The sequence below is a fragment of the Quercus lobata genome, chromosome 11 (assembly GCF_001633185.2).
Source record: "Quercus lobata isolate SW786 chromosome 11, ValleyOak3.0 Primary Assembly, whole genome shotgun sequence".
In the NCBI taxonomy this organism is placed as follows: Eukaryota; Viridiplantae; Streptophyta; class Magnoliopsida; order Fagales; family Fagaceae; genus Quercus; species Quercus lobata.
Genome location: NC_044914.1, coordinates 33820129 through 33834188, shown reverse-complemented (window position 1 = coordinate 33834188; position 14060 = coordinate 33820129). Strand labels below are relative to the sequence as shown.

The 14060-nt window shown below is 34.9% G+C and overlaps 1 protein-coding gene across 1 annotated transcript; it reads left to right on the top strand.

Annotated features, from left to right (window-relative positions):
- Positions 1 to 7962: 7962 nt before the first annotated feature.
- LOC115966751 (G-type lectin S-receptor-like serine/threonine-protein kinase At1g11300) lies at positions 7963 to 13247 on the top strand. The gene is made up of 7 exons (XM_031085919.1): positions 7963 to 9244; positions 10754 to 10861; positions 10946 to 11154; positions 11230 to 11440; positions 11710 to 11923; positions 12685 to 12835; positions 12939 to 13247. The coding sequence occupies exons 1-7, from the start codon at positions 7963 to 7965 to the stop codon at positions 13245 to 13247; spliced, it is 2484 nt and encodes an 827-aa protein (XP_030941779.1).
- The last annotated feature ends 813 nt before the right edge of the window (positions 13248 to 14060 follow it).

Sequence of the window (14060 nt, the reverse complement as noted above, 5' to 3'; positions counted from 1 at the left end):
TCTGTAGACCCTAGTAAGGTTGAAGCTGTGGTTGATTGGGCAAGACTGACGAGTGTGAGTGAGATTAGAAGCTTTTTGGGCCTTGCTGGCTATTATAGGAGGTTTGTGGAGGGATTTTCCCGTATTGCTGCCCCATTGACTCAACTAACTCGTAAGAATGCCAAGTTTGTGTGGATAGAAGAATGTGAGAAGAGTTTTCAAGAACTTAAGCAAAGGTTGGTCACTGCACCAGTACTAACCATCCCTAGCAACTTGGGAGGCTTCCCTAGCAACTTGGGAGGCTTTGTCATTTATAATGATGCTTCAAGAAAAGGTCTGGGTTGTGTGTTGATGCAGCATGGTAAAGTCATAGCATATGCTTCCCGACAATTAAAGAGTTATGAACAAAATTATCCCACTCATGACTTGTAGTTAGTTGCAATGGTGTTTGCATTGAAGATTTGGAGACATTATCTGTATGGTGAAAGGTGTGAGATTTATACAGATCATAAGAGCTTGAAGTACTTCTTTACTCAGAAAGAATTGAATATGAGACAACAAAGGTGGCTTGAGTTGATTAAAGATTATGATTTCTCAATCAATTACCATCCAGGCAAGGCTAATGTGGTAGTTGATGCACTTAGTTGGAAGTCTTCCGGTTTCTCAGCTGCCTTGTTAACTACTCAAAAGGAGATTATTAAGGACTTGGAGAGGATGGGAATTGAAATTGTCATGGGTGATTCCCAAGTCTTTATGGCCAGTTTGACAATACAACCCAGTTTGATTAAGAAGATTTAGAGTACACAGGTTGATGATGCATAAACTATAAAGATCATAGAAGAAGTACAAGAAGGGAAGAGACCAGGATTTAATGTGTCTAATGATGGTGTCTTAAGGTTTGGAAAAATAATTTGCGTGCCAAATGATGTTGCATTAAAGAAGAGATTATGGAAGAAGCCCATCGTACCCCATACTCAGTGTACCCTGGTAGCACTAAAATGTATTGTGACATTCGAGAAACTTATTGGTGGAATAACATGAAGAGAGAGATAGCTTAGTTTGTGGAGCAATACTTGACTTGTCAAAAAATTAAGGCACTACACCAGAAACCTTCAGGATTGACACTTCCCATTCCTGAGTGGAAGTGGGAGCATATATGTATGGATTTTGTGACTCGTTTGCCAAGATCTCCTAAGGGACATGAGGCCATTTGGGTAATTGTGGATAGGATGATGAAAACAACACATTTTATTTCAGTTAAGATGAATTACTCACTTGATCAGCTAGCACAGATATATATATTGATGAGATTGTGAGTCTTCATGGAGTTCCAGCATCAATTGTGTCAGATTGAGACCCAAAATTCACCTCAAAGTTTTGGGAAAGCCTACATAAAGCTTTGGCTACTAATCTTAGTTTTAGTATAGCCTTCCACCCGCAAAAAAATGGTCTATCAGAAAGGACTATTCATACTTTAGAGGATATGTTAAGGGCTTGTATATTGGATTTCAAAGGAAGTTGGGAAAAATACTTGTCTTTAGTGGAATTTGCCTATAATAATAGCTACCACTCTAGTATTGAGATGGCTCCCTATGAGGCTTTGTATGGTAGAAAATGCAGGTCCCCATTGTGTTGGGAAGAGGTTGGTGAGAGGAAATTGTTGGGGCCAGAAATCATTCAAATGACATCTGAGAAGATTAATCTGATTCGTAAAAGATTGCAAACAGCACAAAGTCGACAGAAGAGTTATTATGACAACTTGAGAAGGAAAGTAGAATTTGAAGTTGGAGATATGGTATTTTTGAAAGTCGCCCTAATGAAGGGTGTGATGAGATTTCGGAAGAAGGGGAAGTTGAGTCCTAGATTTGTTGATCCATTTGAGATCCTAAAACGCATTGGTAAAGTTGCCTACGAGTTAGCCTTACCACCTACACTTGCAGGATTACATAATGTGAAACATGCTACGGACGTACATCCCGAATCCTTCACATGTCTTGAACTATAAGCCACTTAAGATCAAAGACAACTTGACTTATAAGGAAGTTCCAATCCAAATTCTTGACCGCAAGGATCAAGTGCTATGCACCAAGACCATATCATTGGTTAAGGTCCTTTGGAAGAATCACACAGTGGAGGAGGCATCTTGGGAGTGAGAAGATGAGATGAAATTAAAGTATCCAAAGTTATTAGTTAACGAAGGTATGTACAATTTCGAAGACGAATTTTTTTTTTTTAGGGGGGAAGGATGTAACACCCCATAATTTTGATATCAATTTAATTATTATGCGTAAATTATAAAGGAGGCCTACAATTAAATGGATTAAATTGACTTGGGCCTAAGATATTAAAAATAAGATAAATACTATGGGATATAAAGCCCAAGTGAGGTGGCATAAGTAAATATATAGGCCTTGATAAGCTTTAAAAAAATAAAAATAAAACCCTAGCCTTCTTCCTCTTTTGTCACACATGTATTTTACTGAAGGGGCTTCCTTTTGCTTCAGCCGACTATTGAACTTTGCCTTTCTTCACTGTGACATTGAGTTGGAGTCTAAAGGTATGATTTTCTCATGCTCTAGATTTAAGAAGTTTGAATAGTCAATACCCAGCAATTGTTACGAACCTAGACTATCATTATACTAATAGAAAAGGGCTCCTATAATTGTATTATGTTAGATAAGGAATGGTCAATATGTCAGGAAAGGGCCACAGACTTTGAAATTGAACCAAATCGAGTAATAGGCTTGGACTTTGTCACCATGTTAAAGGGAAAAGAGTGCTTGTGGTTAATATTCACACATAGCCTCAATTGTTGACCGATTAACCATCACCTTTTATTATTGTCTAAAACTAGTCCAGCAGTATTAAAGGGACAATAGGGAACAAGATTGATAGTAAGTCTAGTACGTGGCTTCCTATATTTGATTGAATATATATAATAATTTTTTACTATGAAGATCTAAAGCTTTTAAAAGAAGGGCTGGTATTTGATGGATCCCAATCTGGGAATCTAACAATGAAGTTGGTGTTATGATCTTCTATTACACCCATACAATTGTAAATTGTGTGATGGAGAATTTCCCAAGTTGCCTCAACTTGATGAATTGCTTTGCCAGAGCATTTGTGGGAATAGGACTTAGATTGAATATATATATAATATTAGGGTGAATTAGATAGTTAAGTGAATAAATAGAGAATTTGGATATATCAGTATTGTCTTGATAAAATCGTTTAAGTGTGAAAATAGATTTTTTTTTTTTTTTTTTTTTTAAGTGAGAAACTGTGTATTGATGAACCTATTTTTGGTGTTGCTAGGTTCTAATTTTACTGAATTGTTGTGATTCAAGGGAGGTTGATTTCCTTTATTTTTGAAACTAAGAGGTAAGTGGTGTTTACTAATTTTGGGGGTTTTCCCAAAACAGTGTTGATTATTAAATTATTCTATATCAAATAAATATGTTGATATTCTATATATAAATTGATATTTTATAAATGTTTGATGTGTAAATTGACTATTCGTTTTATGAAAACTTGTGGGACAACCTAAATTTATTTAAACTTGTATGTGTGAATATATCCTTATATTTTTAAGAACTATGAATGGATTATTTTTGTGAGCATCTTGAAATGTGTTTTGAAAACCTATGACAAGTCGTGATTAAAAGCTCAGTATTGTATTTAGTCCTTAGCAAGGGACCATCATACTGCAACTAGTCCTTAGCAAGGGACGATCCCAGAAAAAGGGACAGTGCACATTTGATAGCTCCTTAGCAAGGGAGTATACTATTGAGGATCCGAAAAGGAAGCTGCTTAGCAAGGAAGTGCACCTTTAGATTTGAAAGGAGTCATCCTTAAGAAAGGGGACGAAAAGGAGGTTCCAGTCCCAAAAAGGGGACAACACAACCCTATCAATGGGGTGTAAACGTTGATCACGAGAAAAGCCTAGAAAATTGTTTATATGATGGCATTGGTACATTATGATGGCTCATAATATAATGATATTTTTATATGAAATATTTGATGTTAAAGTATAGATAATTTTGCAACTTATAACTTTGTTGTATGGAATATTCATTTAAATGGTTTGTTCCCACACCCCAATGTTAGTGAATTGCACTTATTGAGTTATCTCACCCCCCCTCTATTTCCCATTACAGATACATTAGAGGGATTATTGGAGTAGAGATTCTTGGGAGACAGCAGTTACGAACTATTTTGTGGAACTAAGGATGTTATTATTATTTTTATGGCATTAAACATTGTATTGGAGAATTATTTTGAGGATGTTTTGTCTTTGGTGAATTAGAGCTCTGACATTTGTGATGAGATTTAACGTTGCTGGTTTCTTTCATTTAATATTTTTATGGATTATTCAGATTAAATAGACTTTTATTGCTTATGATTTTGGGGGCATTACAATTATACCCACGATTCTCTACACAATTCATTGTGGATTTTCCTCAACTTCTACCTCTCTATTTCCATACCCTTGAGAGGTTGATAACCCAAAAACTTATCACATCCTTTTAGAGTGTCAAGTGATGTTTCGGTGCTGCTGAGAAGCATTGGAAGAAGCCAAGCTTTGGCGGATGCAATCGGGCGTATTACGGGATCCGGAGAGCTAGACAAGACACAGTTCTGAGAAGCCTTATTGGAGTAGGAGCTTGGGGGGCTTAGGTGCATTAGGTAGATTAGGCTTGGAGGGTCTCTTGCTATTCGTGTATCCCAACTGATTGTCTAGTGGATCGATTACCGCTTAGAGGGCGGTGGAGAGGTTTTTCGCCAAGTTCTTCGGTTTCCTCTTCGATAACACATCGGCGTGTTATCTTGTGTTTGCATTCTTCTTCCCTACTCTTTTAGCTTTCATTTTACTGCTGTGTTTTAATGAATATGGTGTAGAGTAGTTATATTGTTTATCCGCTCGCATTTACTCTATTCTGCACTTAGTATAAGTTAGAGTAAAATCAATCGAGTCGTAATTTTTAATTTGGGGGTCTAAACAGCTCTTGTGTTTTTAACACATTTTCGAGCATTCAAATGTTAAGGTGAAACGTTGTAGATTTGTGGGTTTTGTAAATGATGTGATTGATTGTGGGTGTTTGGGATGCATATATATATATATATATTTAGGAATTAAGGAGAAATAGAAAAACGCATTTTATATCAACTTTTATTCTACAGTGTTCCTCCAAAGTTTTTTTTTTTTTTTTTTTTTCTCATTACTTGAACTAAATAATTATAATGGATATGTATGAGCAATTATAATTGTATCCTCTTTTATGATGAACTCATTACTAACAAAATTCTATAACAATTATGCTATAATATATGTACAACATTTTTCAAAACCATTTTACATAAAATATTACAACATTATCTGTGTATCACATGGGCAACTTACTAGTTTATATGAAATAAGATAAGAAGAAAATGAGTCAAAAAAGGAAAATGAAGAGTTGTAGGAAGAGTAACGGATATGTGAGGAATAATGTGGAGGAAGGCTTGGAAGAAGAATAATGGTAAGGTGAGAAATGATGGGAAGAAGAAGATTCAAGAAATGCTATTGCTGTGGAACAAAAGGAGATTAACAAAAGATATATCTTATATATCCTTAGTGAGAGTGTGTGTAATGCCCCCAAATCATAAACAATAATAATAAAATCCTTAGTTCTACAATATAATTTGTAACTGTTGTGTTTCAAGAATCTCTACTCCAATGATCCCTCTAATGTATCTGTAAGGGGAAAAAAAAAGGGGGGGGGGGGGGGGTGAGATAACTCAATAAGTGGAATTCACTAACATTGGGGTTTTGGAACAAACCTTTTAAATGAATAATCCATACAACAAATTTATAACTTTCAAATCATCTATATTTTTAACATCAAATATTTCATATAAAAAAAATATAATTATATTGTGAGTCATCGTAATATAACAACACCATCATATAAAAAATTTCCTCGACTTTTCTTGTGGTTAATGTTTACGCCTCGTTGACAGGATTATGCTGTCTCCTTTTTGGGATTGGAACCCCTTTTTCATCCCTTTACTTTAGGGTGGCGCCCTTGGAACCTGAAGGTGCACTCCCTTGCTAAGGAGCTCCCTTTTCGGATCCTAAATGGTATACTCTCTTACTAAAGGAGCTACCAAATGTGCATTGTCCCATTTTCTAGGACCGTCCCTTGTTAAGGACTAGCTATAGTATGATTGTCCCTTACTAAGGACTAATACAACACTGAGCTTTTAATCATGACTTGTCATAGGATTCAAAACAAATTCAAGATGCTCACAACAAATAATCCTGTCATAATACTCAAAAATACAAAGATTTCTACACACATACAAATTTAAATAAGTTTACATTGTCCCACAAGTTTTTCATATAACAAATAGTCAACGTCTCCATACAATGTGCACATCAAACATTTATAGGATATCAATATATTAATAGAATATCAACATATTTCTTTGATATAAGGATAGTTTCATAATCAAAATTGTTTTGGGAAAATCCCCCAAAATTAGTAAACACCACATATCTCTTATTTGCAAAAATGAAATCATTCACCCTTGAGTCATAATAATCAGTAGAATTAGAACCTAGCAACACCAAAAATAGGTCCATCAATACACGAATTTCTCACTTAAAAATCTATTTTCACACTTAAATAGTTTTATCTATCAATACTAAAGCCTACAGAGATGTTAGATTCTTTGAGATACACTTCCACTGCGCCACTCTGATTGCAGTCACTGAAGGTTGCCTTATAAGTTCAAACTATATGTAGGGCCTAGTTCTGCTCAAATTTCTTTTCCTCTCTACTGCCCAATTTCATCCCTAGTTAGTGGACATTTTCTTTGCTAATATAGAAAAACAATGAAGGCATTATTTTGATGTCATGGGAAAGGGTATAAGAAATATCTAGATATTTTTCTTTGTTGAAAATTTCTAGTTTTAAGAAGTCATCTCAACCTGCTAGTTGCTGAAAGGGTATAAGAAATATCTAGATATTTTTCTTTGTTGAAAATTTCTAGTTTTAAGAAGTCATCTCAACCTGCTAGTTGCTGAAAGGGTCATGTTTATATTTGAGGATGAAAATAGGGGAAAAACAAAAAGCTATATACATCATTCTTAATATAATATAATAACAATTATAGGACATCTTTTCCATTAATATAAGGATAGGTGGAGAATCATGAGACCAACGCCTCCTAGCTCCATTCCATGACACATGCCTATATGTACTTGCCTAGTCTAAGTGTGGTAACAATCATAGGATTTCTTTTACCATTAATATAATGATAGATTAGGTTCATGGAGCGACGCTTATAGGTACTAAAATAAATTCATGCACAAACCCGTATCGCATAGAAGAAAAGAAAAGCTTAACAGTGTGTTGCGGTTGAAACAAAAGGAATCCTCCTATATATATACACATGTAGCTTAAGAGGAAAAAGGTTAGGGTTTTTAAAGCTTATCAAGGCCTATATATATATATATATATATACACACACTTATGCCATCTCACTTGGGCCTCTTATACCATAATAATAATCTAATTTAAATATCTTAGGTTCAAATCAATTGAATCCATTTAATTGTGGGCCCCCTTTTTAAATTATGTATAAAAAAGAAATTAGTAATAAAATTATGGGGTGTTATAGTGTCCCTGTGAATATTAATCCATATTTTTTTTGATAATTTAATAGTTACAATTGGGGAGGGAGAATTTGAACATCTGTATTAGAAACATAAGAAAACATCAGTTGAGCTACAAACTCTTGGTAAGTGACACAATGTTATTGAAAAGAGCAAATGGAGACTTTTAGGTCTTTGTTGAATTTTTATTGCTTGATATATTTTATGGGTTGTTAGACTCACGAAAGTCTGGAGATTTATCCTAGAGACCAACCAACCATAAATTGTTATATAAACATGGCCCCCTGTTCTGCATTCTCACACCAAGTTTGTTCGAACAAGCTATGGGGCCTGTTGGTATGATAAACTTCTTGTTTGTCCTTTGTTGCCTTTGTTTAAACTTAGTCCTTGCCATAGACACCATTAGATCTTCTCAATCCATCAAAGACAAAGACTCTGATTACATAATCTCCAATGGTAGTACGTTCAAACTGGGATTCTTCAGCCCAGTAAATTCAACCAATCGCTATGTCGGAATATGGTATAATAAAAATTCTGTTTCCCCTGCCCAATGGGTATGGGTAGCTAACAGACAAAAACCCCTCAAAGATGCTTCTGGGGTTCTTACTATATTTAAGGATGGAAATCTTGTCGTATTAGATGGACAAAAAAAGATTCTTTGGTCATCAGAAGTCACAAACTCTGTTTTCAATTCAAAAGCCCAGCTTTTAGATTCAGGGAACCTTGTCTTACAAGACACTACAGGGACAATCATATGGGAGAGTTTCCAATTTCCTACTAATACAATGTTGCCCAATATGAAAATTAGTAGTAATGCAAGAACAGGTAAGAAAGTTCAGTGTACATCATGGAAAAGCCCTTCTGATCCATCCATCGGAAGCTTCTTGGGTGGTGCTCAACCTCAACATCCTCCTCAAGCATTGGTTTGGAAAGACGGGAGCCCATTTTGGCGCAGTGGCCCATGGAGTGGTCGGACCTTTAGTGGAATGCAAGAAATGTATCATGTATTTCAAAATGGATTTAGTTTCGTAGAGGATCAAGACGGAACATTTGTTTTAAGTTTCTTTTATGTGAACATGTATTTGTCACATATTGTCCTGACTACGCAAGGAGATATGGAGCTAAGATATTGGGATAATGAGAAGGAAGATTGGAAGGTCTTGTGGAAAGCTTTGAAGAGTGAGTGCCATTTTTATGGTAAGTGTGGTGAATTTGGAAGCTGTTATTCACGGAACTCACCAATTTGCAGCTGTTTACGGGGGTTTAAGCCAAATGACACAAAAGAATGGAATAGAGGAAATTGGACTAGTGGATGTGTGAGGAGGACACCGTTGCAGTGTGGGAGGGTGAACAGTACTGGCAGTGAAGCCGGCAAAATGGATGGGTTTTTGAAACTGAAGATGATGAAGGTGCCAGACTTTGCAGAATGGTCAGCTGCTCTTGAAGATGACTGCAGGCAGCAGTGTTTACAGAATTGTTCATGTATAGCTTATGCATATGATATTGGCATAGGGTGTATGTCATGGACTAGAAACTTAATTGACACAAACCAATTGTCCAGCAGCGGAGTTGATCTTTACATTCGTCTTGCCTGTTTAGAACTTGGTGAGTTATTTAGTTTTCTGTCTAAATTTATCTTAAGCTTCAAATCATGCACTGCTTCTTTTTTTTAATTATTGAAAAAAGGATAGGAAGGAGTGACCAAAGTAGCATTCCTACCTGGGCCGCTGGGCGTGACCATCTCAACCTGCAAATAGGGGATTTAATGAGCAATAGATGATGCTATCCTAACCCCACAAGGGCACTAGTGGGCAACAAAGGGGGCATGAGGTTTATTATGAGCGCTTCCCATTACAAGATTCAAACTTGGAACCTCGACCTCCCAAACCACTTAGGAGTATGCTCATTAACTTCTAGACCACCACCCTTGGTGATTCAAATCATACACTGCTGGTCCAGTTTGTTAGGTTACCTTTTCTTCCGACTTCAACCCACCCACCCCCTAGTTCCCCTAGATAATGAAATCCTAGTTAAAGCCAATTTATTTGTCCAAGAAAAGAAAAGAAAAGAAAACATATCAGTAATCTATTTTGTATAAATTATATTGGGAAAAAAACCACCTCATGGTGTGAGAAAAATCTCAACAGATATCTTTAATCATGTGTAAATTTTCCAATATAGAGATTGATAAATTATTGATTCTCCCAAAAACTTAAGTTGTTAAGAAATAATGAATTTAATCATTTAATCATACACTCTCTTCACATGAGAGCTACCTGAGCTGCCCTTTAATTGGGGTCCAACATGTGAATTTTTTTTTTTTTTTTTTTTAAATTGTGAGATAGGGTGGAGACGGGGGATTGAACCCAACAAATACCAAGGTTAAGCAAGCAAGATATATAATATTAAAGAGACAAACCATCAAACACATGGAAGGTACATCAATAGATCGAGCTTCAAATAATCCACTGTAATCAACAAGTTACAAAGGTCTTCTACACAACGCGCACTCTTTGGTTTGGCCCCTAAGATTTCCATCGTGAACCCAAATCCAACTTCCACCACATCATCCTCTTATACTTGCTTTCTTTCTTTCCTTCTTTATAATATCCACCTACCTTACAAATTAGTGTTGAAAGTACCATATATGATCAAATTAATCTTAATCAATCTTATAATTTTTTTGTAGTTTTGTATGTCCATTACCTATACTCCAATAGTTTATTGTGGATAGCTATCCATTAATTCTGAAGGACATCATAAATTAATATCTTGGGTTATAAGGGTGGAGAGCTGTAATTAACCCTAATAGTTTTATCACGCAACTTATAAGATTTCCTCCGAGAGTTTTACAAAACTCGCCTTCCCGGCAATGAAATCTACCAAACAACTTCTTGAAAGAAACCCCAAATAATTTTGAGATGCTTGCTTCAATAACCCGTCTCTCAACTTTATGTATTTTCTTAGTTACTTAGAAAACATTCCAGCAACTTAGTTTATAAAGCCTTGAGAATTTGGGCCAAGAAATAAGTTAATAAGCCCCTATTGTAAGATTTTTTTTTCCCGATAAACAATGCCCACAAAATTAGTATAATACTTTTTTTCTGTTAACAGATACAGAGGGAGATTTGAAAAAAATTGTCACAATCACAGTGGTAATAGGAACAGTTTTCATTTCAATCTGCACTTTCGTATTGTGGAGGTGGATAGCTAAACATAAAGGTAATATTCCGACTAAAATTAATACAGTGGACTAGGTAGTGTTGCTAAATATTAGAGATTATTGACAACTTCAGTGGAAATCAGCAAGGAAAAAGAAAGCAAAGGGAATCTTATTGTTGAAGAGAGGGGAAGCACATAAAACATTTCCAAATGAAAACATGCTTGGAGAAAACCTGAACCAAGTTAAAGTCCAGGAGCTGCCGCTATTCAATTTTGAGAAGCTGGCGAGTGCAACAAACAACTTCCATCAATCTAACAAGCTTGGGCAGGGTGGATTTGGTCCTGTATACAGGGTAATGGTTGTTCTACTAGAGGTTTTTTGTGTTGTAATTTGAATATCTAGTTAATGATTTGATGTTTGTTTATAGGGAATATTGTCAAATGGGCAAGAAATTGCAGTAAAAAGACTTTCCAAAACCTCTGGACAAGGGTTAGAAGAATTTATGAATGAGGTGGTAGTAATTTCTAGACTCCAACATCGGAATCTTGTTAGGCTCCACGGCTGCTGTGTTGAAGGAGAAGAGAGGATGTTGATTTATGAATACATGCCAAACAAAAGTTTGGATGCATTTCTCTTCGGTTAGTTAATTTTGATACAATTTCTTGTTACCAAAATATTTTTAAATTTTTAAATTTGTGCCTAGAAATAGTGTCAGTATATTAGGAGACGATGGAACAATATTCTTTGTTGTGGTAATTCACTTGGAACATAGTTTTCTATTGACTTCCACCAAATGAACTTATTTTGCAAACCTCATGTTCATTCACCTTATAAGTTTAACCCTCATTTTCTTTCTCTTGTTTCTTTTGTTTAAATTCATTAGATCCACAAAAAGAAAATCCGCTAGATTGGAGAAAATGTTTCAACATTATTGAAGGAATTGGTCGAGGTCTGCTCTACCTACATAGGGATTCTAGATTAAGGATTATTCATAGAGATCTAAAGGCAAGTAACATCTTGTTGGATAAAGAGCTACATCCAAAAATATCAGATTTTGGTACGGCTCGGATTTTTCAAGGTAATGAAGACCAGGCGAATACTAGAAGGGTTGTTGGAACATAGTAAGTACTCTTAGTTTGTCAAATTCAATTGAAAGTATGGTTGTAAACAAGCCAAGCCAAGTTGAGTATTAAAAGATCAAGATTGTTTTATAAAAATTTGTTCCAATACAAGTCGAGCTCAAGCTCAACAACACACTAGATTACTTGGTCAAACTTAGCTCATTTTTTGGTTGAACAAGCTCAAATTGATTCACAACTAGTTGATAACTTATTATGTTCTCATTTATAGTTTACCCCACTACTAAAAATTTTACCTCTTTACAAATCTATGCAAATAATTCATACATAAATTATGTAGTTGAAATTATATTATTGGAGTTAATTAGGTAAAATGGTTTTCATTTATTAACTTTTAATAATTAGATTCACATATGTTGTATTGTTAAAAATTTTTATATAATTTCTACTATAAAATTGATTATATATATTTATCAATAAAATACAAATATTAATTGATATCTTATGAACTTATTTACAAATTTACACAATCCAATATTAAGTATAAACAAGTATATTATTACTTAAATCAATTCTTATGCTCCTAAGTTTGTTCTTGAACACATTATTATGCCTAAGCTTGTCTCATTTAATCATCAAACTTATACTTAGGCTTGATCTTGACTCATTTGCCAAATAAATGAATATAAACACTTTGTTTTAGCCGTGCATGAACTATTTATTACTAACTCAGTTGATTTATATCAATAACACTAATATTTGAGATGATAAAATCTACAATGTGTTCTATTGTTGAAATTCAGTGGCTATATGTCTCCTGAATATGCAATAGAAGGACTATTTTCAGAAAAATCAGATGTCTTCAGTTTTGGAGTGGTGTTACTAGAGATAGTTAGTGGAAGAAAAAACACTAGCTTTTATAATGATGAGCAGTCCTTGAGCCTTTTAGGACTTGTAAGTCACTCATTGCCTCATTTTGAAAATCTCTATTTTCTTCTTTCATTGATAAGTTTCAGTATTGATACTAACAATTTGAATCATGTTTTCATTTTTCAAGGCCTGGAAATTGTGGAATGCAGACAACATTGTCACATTAATAGACCCGATGATATATGAACCCTGCTTTGAAATGGAGATTTTGAGGTGCATACAAGTTGGGATGTTATGCGTCCAAGAATTTGCTAAAGATAGGCCAACTGTATCCGTTGTTGTTTCTATGCTTAAAAGTGAGATTGTCAATCTACCCCCTCCAAAGAAATCAGCATTCACTAAAAGGAACATTGGCTTGGATACAGAGTCCTCTCAACTCAGCCAAAGTAAATGCTCTGCTAACAATGTTACTATTACAATGGTTCAAGGTCGATAGCTTGCAAGTGTTCTTGAAATAATGACTTTGTTATTATATATACATTAGTTGCTAACCCATGCAAAGCATGGGACAGGTAAATAAAAATCACATATATTTATTTTGTTTGAAGGTATAATGGTGACCATATATAGTTATGCAAAATTTGCAATTAGAGAAAGATCATAAACCAACCTCACCTTCATGTGAAAGTAATGGAGTTAAAACAAATAAGTGATTGCACTTAAAGATAACACATGTATAAAGGAACCTAAAAGCTTGGAAAGGCTAACTATAAATTACTCTTACATAGCTCGAGGAACGTAATAAATAATATAGCCTTAACAATCAGCAATCAGATTACGGGTCTGTTTGGATACCGCTTATTGCTGAAAATTGAAAACTGAAAAAACTATAGCAAAATAATTTTTAAATGTGTAAATAGCATCATGAGACCCAGTTTTAAAGTTGTTTTTCTAAAAAAAAGTACTTGTGAGTCCCGTGAACAGTGTACGGAACTCACAGAAAAGCAATGCAAACGCGCAACGCAGACGCTTTCCAAACTCCACCTACATGGGAGAGAGTAAATAAAGGGAATAGACCTAAGATTCCTGGAACCGTCTACATTTATATATCTGGCCTACTACATTGTTTTTCCATTACAGAATCTTCAATATCTATAAAAAGGAAACATAGGGCCCCATTTTGAGACCCGCTTAGACCCCATTCATATGCGTCAATAGAATATTATATCCATCCACAGTGGAAGCATTGCACTAATTACAGTTTTACACTTCTCCATTGCCCTTGGGGCTGCAAATGACAGATTGAAAA